General features: G+C 42.8%; 1 protein-coding gene across 1 annotated transcript; it reads left to right on the forward strand.

Annotated features, from left to right (window-relative positions):
• The first annotated feature begins 258 nt into the window (after nt 1–258).
• Nucleotides 259–4799, forward strand: RAX (retina and anterior neural fold homeobox). Its single transcript, XM_044657793.1, has 3 exons — nt 259–580; nt 1001–1254; nt 4293–4799. The coding sequence occupies exons 1-3, from the start codon at nt 259–261 to the stop codon at nt 4797–4799; spliced, it is 1083 nt and encodes a 360-aa protein (XP_044513728.1).
• Nucleotides 4800–11148: the final 6349 nt, after the last annotated feature.

The raw sequence follows: 11148 nt of genomic DNA on the forward strand, positions 1-11148 counted from the left end.
TTCTAGGACTAAGAGACACTACTTACTTCTCGGCAGAGAGTAAAGAGCTGCCTCCTACCCCAATCGGATCCTTTAAAGTTAGTTTAGTTGGGACCTTCTGAATTTGACTGTCTAAAAGCGAAAGCAACTGAATCGAGCCTCTTCTCTTCCTCCTGAAGGAGCAAAAAGAAAAGAGTGGTCCTCTTTCTTTCCTCCCTTCCTCTTTCCCCCCATCCCCCTACCCTGCCCCGGCCTCTCCTTGGACTTCTCCCACCCTCCATGCACCTGCCAGGCTCCACTCTGACCATGGCAGATGGGAGCTTCTCCCTCTCTGGACACCTGGTTCGGAGTCCCACAGCAAACCCCTCGCGGCTACACAGCATCGAGGCCATATTGGGATTTACCAAGGACGACGGGATCCTCAGCTCCTTTCCCGCAGACAGAGGCGCCCGTGCCTCTAAGGAGCAAGACAAGAGGGCGGGGACCCGTCTCAGCTTACCCAGAGCACCGGGAGAGGCAGAGGCTCCGCCGCCGCCGCCCCCTCCCCAACTCCCTGCTTCCATGCTGCCCCCAGCCCAGTCCCAGGTTGATGAGTACGAAGGTGAGTGAATGGCGACCTCCTGGCCCCAGCAACCACTAGACTGCTTTAGAGCAGAGCGCAAACGAGTAAAGGAGGCTGCGTCCGAGGTCCAAAGTGGTACACTCTAGGGAAGGATGTTTCTTAGTCTATTTTAGTTGTCGAGATCTTAAAGCTTCTTTTTAAAGGCAGAGGACCAAGTGTGTCCATGTGTGGATGGGGGTGGGGGGCGAAGAGGGAAGGGCAAAGAAGCTTCCTTCCCAGGAAAACTAAGACCCCCATTCAATAGCCTTGGAGCTCAGAACTTAGAGGAGAAGAGGCCGATTGGAGCCTGAGGGAGGGGAGAAAGAAAGCAAGGAAGGAGATGAGCAAAGACGTGCCCTGAGACGCAGCTTCTAATTGAATGGGTTCCCCTTATGCCCTCTCCCACCCACCTTCCCACAGATGCTTGCTCTTATGGCCCCAAGGAGCCGGGGGAGGAAAGTCTAAGCCCAGAGCTGCCCGCCTGCCACACCCCTAGCGACGGGAAGCTGTCGGACGAGGAGCAGCCCAAGAAGAAACATCGTCGGAACCGCACCACTTTCACCACCTACCAGTTGCATGAGCTGGAGAGAGCCTTTGAGAAGTCCCATTACCCAGATGTCTACAGCCGCGAAGAGCTGGCCGTCAAAGTCAACCTGCCAGAAGTCCGGGTCCAGGTAAATCTAGGGACCAGTCTGAAAGATGGATAACTATGTGTGGGAGGAGCTACTTTAGGTGCTCAAGGATGTAGAGAATAGATTCCTAATCCAGGCTGATGGTGGGTGGCTGGCATCAGAATAGGTTTGTGAACTAAACTCTCTTTAACTTCTGGGTTTTCCTTTCTCAAGAGCCCACAACGTTGTGCATGGGATCCAGAGCTGAAATCCTCTCCCTTCCCAGATAAAGACACTTGGTAGAAACTTGCAGAGGCCTCTGCTCAGGCTTTAGGAGACACAGACAGACAGACATAGACACTTTGGAAATCACTTCCAAATTAGAGTTCTAATATTCACATACTCCATACTTGCACCCATTAAGCACTTGAGTATGCAGTGTAATGGAGCCTGGGGGAAACTGCAACAGCAAGAATAAACACAAACCCATTCAGGATAATTAAATTATGGTATAAATCAAGCCTTCACTCGGATACATCCTCCCTCAATTATTTGGTCAGCCTTGCTGTCAAAAATTCTGTTTTGAAATTGGGTCATGTTCTTCTTAGCTCCCCTTCTCAGTTGAGACATAAAGTGGAATTTTGTGTGAGAATATCGTCTGTTTCAAATCTACCCCATTCCCAGGGCAGAGGGCTTTTCTTTTAATTGTATGGTACCCTTTTTTTTGCATTAGAGTCGAATTATTTTTAATCTTCATCATTAAGATATTTAAAAGCCTTACATATTTGTTAGTCATCTGTGAAAAATCTGGGAGGGTTTCCAAAATGTTTGAGTTTAAGTCAAAACTAAGGAGGAAAATTGGGAACCAATTTTCAATGGATTTCTAAAAAGCAACCGTTCCATCTTAGAATCAATAATGTTTTGGTTTCAAGGTAGAAGAGTGGTAAGGGGTAAGCAATGGAAGTTAATCTTCTTGATTGGAGTTACCTAGCTAGGAAGTGTCCACCCAGCTGTCCTATCAATGGATCTTAACAGAAGTGAAACTTAAGTATCCATGTAGTTACCTTTCCATGAGGAGACCAACTTGCTTTAAAGCATTTAATTTTCTCTTGCAAATAAAAGACAGTGAGGTGCTATTTCTTCATTAGAGTTTAAGGCAGTTTAGGTGACTAAAGAATTGGGTGGTAGTCATTTTAAAGGGTTTCACAATATAGTTACCTGCTACCTAAGAGCATGCAGTGAAGTCAACTAAGGGTACCTGAGAAAAGAGTCTTCAAATAGGTTGTAGCACGCATGCTTAAATTGATTTCATCTAGGATTTGTGTGTATCTGTACTTGTTTATGTATTTGTGTATATGTGTTTAGGAGTAGAGTATATAAGTGGCTTGATGAGGAGAAAAAGAAGGAAAGTGAGAGACAAAGAGACAAGAGACAAGAAAATGGTGAGAAAGGAAGAGAGAAACATGTGCAGAATCCCCCTACTTGAAATTTTATTGAATTTTCCAAGGGAGACACCATGACTAGTCCTAGTTTTCCCTCTTGCTGACTTGGAGACCTTGAACTCCTATTTACTTTGACTCTATACATGAGGGAATATGAGGAATTGAGGAAATGGAAGAGAAACTGGGAGAATAGCCATGTTCTAAAGGAAAGGAACCTTCCCCATGCTTTTTGCTATTTCTAGGAAATTGAATATCTGAGAGGCTTCAAGGGGAAAAACAATTCTTTGTTGGAGTTTCTGGAAAGCAAAGATGCCCCAAGATCTTAAAGCATATTGGGGGTTGGGAAAGGGAGAAGAGAGGAAGAGAGTTCTTCCTTCCTCTAATCCAAATATAGGTGTATTCTTTCAATGGGATATCTCAAGGTAAACTATATTCTAGATTCACTTTGGTGTAGTTTATCTGCTCACAGCTTCAATTGCCTTAGGCAACTCTCCTGCCATTCTCTTTTTGTAGCAATATCCTTCCAAATAACCTTTCTTTCTCTCTTATTATTTCCTCTGTTGTTTTTTGTTTGTTTGTTTGTTTATTTCTGGGAAAAGTGAGACTTTTTGGCTCATCCTCCAAGGACATTAACACCCTTAGGAACTAGGTTTTGCTCCTGCCTTTCTTATAATTTTTTTTTTAAAAAATCACTTTGTATCAGTTTCCAGATCCCCGGTTAGAGTTGAAATTATGTGTGCATGCACACACATGTAGTGTATATGTGTCCATAATGGCATATCATGTCTGCATACATGAGCATATATAGATATATATGCAGGTATGTACATGTTTATAAACATATATATATACATCTTGGGAGAGGTATTACCTCATGCTGACCACTTTTTTTTTATTTGCCCGAGCAAATAAGTTGATAAGGGAAAGAATAAGAACTAAACCCACAAGAAAGGTGATTGAGATTTACTGGGGAAAAGGAGAAAGAAAGAAAGGACAAAGTATGAGGAAGGAGAGAAGCAGAAAGAAAAAAGAGATAATAGAAGGGACGGAATAATGAGGGGGAAGAAAATGAGAAAGAAGAGGGAAAGAAAGTTATATGAAAAGAGTTGGATTTGCACTGGAAAGACCTCAACTCTCTCCCTTCCCCCAAAGCCTTACTACCTTCCTAATCGTTTTCTTAGACAAGTCATTTAACCTCTCTCTGTCTAAATTCTCACTTTAGTAAAATTAGGGCGGTGGTCTGCAAGTTCTTGGACCTTGCTCCGTAAGCCTTTAAAAAAATACTCTATAGGCATTTCAATTGATAGGATTTCCTTTGTATTATACAGATTTTATTTTATTCATGGAAAAGCTTTATTCTGAGAAAAGGTCCACAGGTTTCTTCAGATTGCCAAAGAGGTCCGTGACACAGAAAAGGTTAATAACCCCCTGGATTAGGTGATCTCTAAATTACTTTCGACTAGAAACTCCGATTTTAAAATGGACAGAAAAAAAAAAAAAAAAAAGAGCAGGATCTGAGCGGAGCTACACCAAAAACTGGTATAGTCAGAATATCAAGTAGAGAATAAAAGCCTGCAGGCACCGTAGCAGAGAGGGAGAGGTAAGGGGAGGCACGGTTTCCTCCCCTCCAGATCATCCTGGCTCGTTGTGTGTCCGCAGGTGTGGTTTCAGAACCGGAGGGCCAAATGGAGGAGGCAGGAGAAGCTGGAAGTGACCTCCATGAAACTGCAAGACTCTCCCATCCTCTCTTTCAACCGCTCCCCGCCACCCACTGCCCTGCCACCCCTCGGGGGAGGCGTGGGAGGTGGTGGCGGCGGCGGCGGGGCGACCCTGCAGCTGGAATCGTGGCTGAGTCCGCCGCTGCCAGGCGGTGGCGGAGTCGGCGGCGGCAGCACCCCCTTACAGAGCCTGCCGGGCTTCGTGACCTCCCCGCAGGGCCTTCCAGCCAGCTACACACCCCCACCACCCTTCCTGAACTCCCCTCCTCTAGGGCACAGCCTGCAGCCTCTAGGGCCGCCCCCGCCTCCTCCTTACCAGTGCGGAGCTAACTTTGTGGACAAGTTTTCCCTGGAGGAAGCAGATCCCCGGAATACCAGTATCGCTGCGCTGCGCATGAAAGCTAAGGAGCACATCCAGTCGATTGGGAAGCCTTGGCAAGCCATATGAGACCATCGACTTCTTCCGCCTCCTAACCTCCCGAGGGAATTAGGCTTTGGCCTTTCCCGGAACCAAACAGCGACTTACTTCCTCCTAATACACTTCACACCGATTCTGTGGCTGGATCCCCTAAGTTGTTGCAATGGATTTGAACCTTTTCAGGGCGTCCCTTCCCTTTCTGGCTGTGCTCCCTGGCCCCCCAGGAAGCATTCCGCTTCAGCCCCAGGGAGCCGGACTGCCTTCAATCAGCCAGGGACCATGGAGAGAGCTAGCCCCGGCTTTGTTAAAGCAAGGGGACACTGCTCAGTGGGGTGGGGGTTGATGGAAATCCTCTGAGTGTCTGTTTAAGGAATAACTAAAAGCTTTCGGGAACTACCTGTGCTCTCTATCCTATTCTGCCAACTCAACAGCTCCATTAAGCAAATGAGCGTTTTCTTTCTTAAAGTAGCTGCAGGGAAATAAGAAGTTCCGAACTCATTCTATTCCTCCTCATTTAGCCCTCGAATTAACCCACTTCCGAGGCTTCAACCTAGCCACCCAAGAGACGGCAAGGTCGCGGCGAGTATTGGGACGTTTCTTTCTTTACCGGTTCTCTAAATTGCTGGTGGCTGGCTGTCCTCTCCAAGATTATATCGACTGGGACCCCGGAGTGAGGCTGGGGGGGCGGGGGAGGAGGGAAGGTCGGAGGAAAAAAGCAGGAAAAATAGTTTTTAAGAAGCTGTTTATACATAGTGTAGTTTCTAAATATCATTGGAGAGAATTAAAGACTACTTTCTGTGATTTTATTTGGGTTGTGTGAGGTGGAAAGGGCCGTTTGTGAGACCATGGGAGTTAGCGGGGAAAGGGATCTGAGAAACGGGCAAATCTTTCTAAAGTAACTGAAATCTGATGTTTTGGCAGTGTTGAAGACCTTAGATTTTTCTGATCAGACTGGTGGAAATTCCAGAAATCACCCCAGTGTGACTCTTGAGGAAACAGATTGCTGCCTGATTCTGTAGCTCTCTAATGGAGAACGCTCCTCTCCTCCCTCTTCTCTGAGAGACCAGGGAGAAGAGTGCAAGAGGGTTACTTGCTCTCTTTTGGAAATCATTTTTAGGCAAGCTCACATTATTATCCATACTGGTTGCTTCTTTGTCTAATTGCTGCAGGCGCTTACTTTGAGTAAATAAGGTGTCTAGGCTACCCTCCCTGGGAGTGGATGGAGTGAGTCTTGGTTATATCTACTCCTGAATTGGTTCAAAATATCATGCCACAGAACTGCCTTCAAAACATTACTGGGTCTGTTACCATAGGTCTGTTGACTGTACTACACAGTCAATTTCCAGGTAATTTTTACCTCTGTGAACGTTCTCCCTTTGTGGGGTTAGCCAATTAGCATTCCAAACAAAAATTCTGTGGGGTTGCATCTTCTTTGCAAAGAATCTTTTCTGTTTCCCCGCTCCTCCTTCTCCTGCCCAGGCTTCCTGCCAGAAACTCTGCAATGGCTCCACGCAGACCCTTTGCCGGTCATTCATTTGAGCATATGCAAGTCAAACTAATGGCTTCTTTTGCTATAAATCTAAACAGAGGTTGTCTTCTCTTTGGCAATCCCCTGGCTCTAGGCAATACAAAATGCAGAAGTCCATTCCTTCATTTAATAAGAATGTATTGAAAACCTACTGTGTGCAAGAGACATGTTGGAGAAGCAAAGATGACTAAGAAAACATTAAAATCTAGTCATGGAGTTATGATATGGACACATATTTACAATATGAGGGTAGAAACATCTATAAGGGTCATGGAAAAAGTGAACTGAGTGACACAGAAACTCAACATTGGTTGAAAGCCCTTCTGGTTGACGTACAAAATAAAACATTTTTAAGAGATGGACTGCTTTTACCAGAAGCATGCATGGTATAGTGGGAAGAGCACTGTTTCAAAGTGTTAAAGGACCTAGGTTTAAATTTTGACTCTTGTACTTACTATGTGCAGGGGAGATTAATTTTCCCCATCTGTTAAATTCAGGGGTTGGGTAACATGTTTCAGTAAAGTTTTGAATTTGGAGTGAGAGGTCTTGGTTTCAAATCCTGGTTCTGCTGCCTATTGTCTGTGTGATCTTGAACAAGTCATTTCTTATCTATGGGCCTCAGTTTCCTCATCTGTAAAATGGGATTGTCCTAAGGTCTTTTACAGCTATCAATCTATGATCTTATTATTTAGCTGCTTTCTAAGATACACTGAATTGATATGTCACCCTTGTCAGAGAGCTTGCCAATCTAGTTTTACTTTAGTGATTCAGAGTAATACCAGTCAATTTAAGGAGTCCTTCTGATCAGAGAAGCTGCTGAGTTCTGACTGTTTCCATAGGCAAGAGATCCCTGTGGTGGAAACCTAGAGGACAAGAGTAAGTAAGCCATTAGAAGGAACTGGAAGGAATGGTGCCATCTATCTTTTGAGACTTAAATGCAGATGTGTTATTAGTCTTGGATATTCTCTACAACCAGATGACAGGCTAATTTCTCTATTCTAAGCATCATGGGAAAGGGCTGTTGCCAATAGACAAGAAAGCATAAGCTTCTCTGAAATGTCTACCCTTCTCTGGTTCCTTCTGTCCCCATTCCTCTTTAACTTATTCACCATATCTCTATATAACCTTTAAGTGTTCCTTCCTTTTGGAAGTCTATCCCCCTTCACATAGGGGGATTTCTTGATACTCCCTTATTTACTTCAGTATTCCGTCCTCAGTTCACAAGATCATAAACATAAGCTTGGAAGGGACATTAGAAGCATCATTTAAGCCCCTCATTTTGCAGATGAACAAACTTCAACACAGATTTTAAGTGACCTAACATGGTTACACAGCAAGTAGATTTCTGAGATGGTCTTTGACTTCAGGTCACCTTACCTCCAACCCTAATATTTTTGTCTACTTCACCACTAGCTGTTTGGTTGATCGTGGTAGGGAAGGGAGAAGTACTTTGGGAATAAGGAATGAGAAGCCAACACCTTACTCATGAGATTTGTTTGAAGTGGAAAAATTAAGAAAAATAGCACCAGTCTTCTAATCCAGTTCCTGGGTACAAAGAAGAAATAAAATCACTCCTTATTTCTCTGAATTGGTATTCATAGTCTAGGGGTATTGAATTGTAAATAATTTGTTTTTGGGGCAGCTGGTTAGCTCAGTGGATTGAGAGCCTGGCCTAGAGATGGGAGGTCCTAGGTTCAAATCTGGCCTCAGACACTTCCTAGCTGTGTGACCCTGGACAAGTCACTTGACCCCCATTACTTAGTCCTTACCATTCTTCTGTCTTAGAACCAATGTATAGTATTGATTCTAAGGTGGAAGGTAAGGGTTTAAATTTTTTGTTTTGTTTTAGCCTTTGGTTTATTTTCTCCTCTACTAGATTGTGAACTGCTTCAAGGTAAGGTGTGAGTATTGGAAAACTGAGCATCCTATCCAGCCCCTAGCACATAATGAAGACTCAATAAATATTGAAGAAACTAAATAGTATAATCAAAGACAGCACTGTTCTGTAGTCAAAGGAGCTGTGATCAAACCTAGCTCTATCACTTACTAGCTGTTTGACCTTGGGTCACTTAACCCTTCTGGTCTTCAGTTTCCTTATCTGGAAAATAAGATTGGACTAGATGTTCTCCAGGTCCCTTCCAGCTCTAAATCTCTGCTCTTGTCATTCTGTGATGTGAGTTCTTATTGAGAAAAGTGATATGCAACACTAAGGAATAGTTGTGCTTAAATAGATATATTTTTTCATTTCAACTTGTTTTCTTTGTATATCTTCTACTCCTTTTATCCAATGGTGAAAATGGAAATTTTTCAGGTAACAAGTGTTTCTACAACTCAGTCAGGAGGCTGGCTATCATCTATGAAAAGTGCTTGGAATCCCAAAATATGGGTTCAAATCCTGCCTTCCTAGATGTGTGCTTATAGGTAGTTTTCCAAGTCTCAATTTTATTACCTGCAACATGGAGATCGGAAACAAATAGCGGCTAAAGGCTGGGTCTCTGAGTTAGAGTCCTTCCTCTGACATATGCTGGCTGTGTGATCTAGGTAAGTCAATTGTTCTCTGAGTGCCACCGGTAACTCTAAAAGTGAAGAACAGGTTCAGATCTGTGTTAGCAAAGGGAGTTTGCTCCCTGAAAGATCTCTACTCTAATCAAGTGACGGGCCAAATAGAACCACCTGTAGTCTCTGCTTCACAGGGTTTTTTATGAGGATAAAAATGAGATGAGGCATATAAAGAACTTTATGAGCCTTTTGAAAGTGTTACATAAATGTTACCTGTTATTATTCCCAATAAAATGTAAGGGCAGCTAGGTGATGAAATAGATTGAGTGTCAGCCCTAGAACAAGAAGATTCATCTTCCTGTGTCAAGAGCTAGTCTCAGACACTTAAATCTGTTTGCCTCAGTTTTCTTGTCTGTCAAGTGAGCTGGAAAAAGAAATGGAAAATTACTCAAGTATCTTTGCCAAGAAAACCCCAAATGGAGTCACAGAGAGCTGGACATGACAGAAAAGACTATTGCTTGAGGGCAGGGACTATTTGTCTTTGGGTACTCAATGCATGGAACAGTAAATTCTTTGCACAAAAGAGATGCTAAACAGAAGTTTGTTGTAAACAAAAACCTTAAAATGAGAAAGTAGAATAAATGAAGATCCTACCTAGCTCCAATTGCAATAAGATAGTACAAGCATTATTATCCTATTTTATACGTAAAAGCAGGCTTAGATTCAGAAGGCCACACATAGTAAATGGCAAAACTCTGACAGATCTCAGATTTCCAAGCCTTTTGATTCCTAGCCACATGATCTTAGATAAGGTAAAGGAAAATTAAGATTCCACTACTGGGATAGGTAGGAGAATCAGTGGGTAGAGAACTAGGCCTAGAGATGAAAGGTTCTAGGTTGAAATCTGACCTCAGACACTTCCTAGCTTTGTGACCCTGGGCAAGTCACTTAACCCCAGTTGCTAGCTTCTACCTTGGAACCAATACTTAGTATCAATTCTAAAACAGAAGGAAAGAGTTAAAAAAAAAAAAAGAAAAGAAAGATTATATTACTTAGAGCCTTGAATAGAAGGCTTCTATTCTAATAGAAGAAGACTAAATAATAGGAGATTTCACTTGGGATCTGTGCTAAATTACTTCTCTCCTAGAGAGATGTTGCCAGCATTCGAGTATTCTTCAGGGGAGGGGAATATGGGATGAAAGAGGTGAACAGTCTGAAAATTCTTGAACTTCAGCTAGTAAAAGCCAGATTATAATCAAAGAAGGGTATTAAAAAGAATTGAAAATACTGCAGAAAAAAGAAAGAAAGAAAGAAAGAAAGAAAGAAAGAAAGAAAGAAAGAAAGAAAGAAAGAAAGAAAGAAAGAAAGAAAGAAAGAAAGAAAGAAAGAATACTGCAGAATCTGATTTCATACATCTAGCAGTTGCTTTACAATTATCACAAGTTCTTGAGACCCGGGTGAAATTAGGATCAAAGCTGTCATCAAGGTCCAGTAAGCTGAGAGAAGCCTGTGGCTCAGAGATGAAAGCTTTCACTCCCATATCATTCAGGTTTTCAAGAGGAGATGAAGTATCTCTAGTCTGCCTCTAGGAAGTTTTATGTAAGGTTGCCTCTTCCCTCAGTAAATCATCCTGCTAATGGTGAACAAACACCTACCAACCCCAAAATCTGAAATGAAATGAAATCATTTGAGTTGATTAGACCCAGTGCAGGTTTAGGGAAGAAAAGAGAATAAATTCCTCTAAGCACAGCCCTCTAGGGCTCTGATTAATATTTCCCAGAACTGGGGCTAATGTGACTTCTCCTGTAGGAGGATCTCAAGGAAGCAACAAGAGAGGACAGTGTGGTTTCCACAATGACTGGCAACTCAGAAGTAAGGTCTCCTAGTAAAAGATCTGCCCCCACTTTTCTCTACTCAATTCCAGCTTAAAGAAAATAAGGAGAGGGGAGCACATAGGACCAAAAAAGTCAGGGATAGAATTTCCTTGTGTGGGATAGGTTAGAGGAGGTAATAAAGATGTAGTGACATTTATAACTGTAATGAGAAATAATTAATCCTTAAATAGATTTGTGGTCTTATTGAGGTGGGCGTTCCCTCCAGGGATACTGATCACAATTCATTTGTACCTGCTTATCCTGCGCAATTATTATCCATGTCTCCCCTTAGTTTGCTTAAGGAAGTCCATCCAAAGTGCTGAGAGTCTTCCTTCCTTTCTCCTGAACTTTTTCCTTGGCTCCTTGTTCTTACCATCTTCCATCTTCTTTTTCAATCGTATATTTTTTATGACTCCCCTTCTATACTATTCCTTATTTGGAATGTGTCCCTTCTTGTTCATACACATCATACATTTCT

Source organism: Gracilinanus agilis, chromosome 1 (assembly GCF_016433145.1).
Source record: "Gracilinanus agilis isolate LMUSP501 chromosome 1, AgileGrace, whole genome shotgun sequence".
NCBI lineage: Eukaryota > Metazoa > Chordata > Mammalia > Didelphimorphia > Didelphidae > Gracilinanus > Gracilinanus agilis.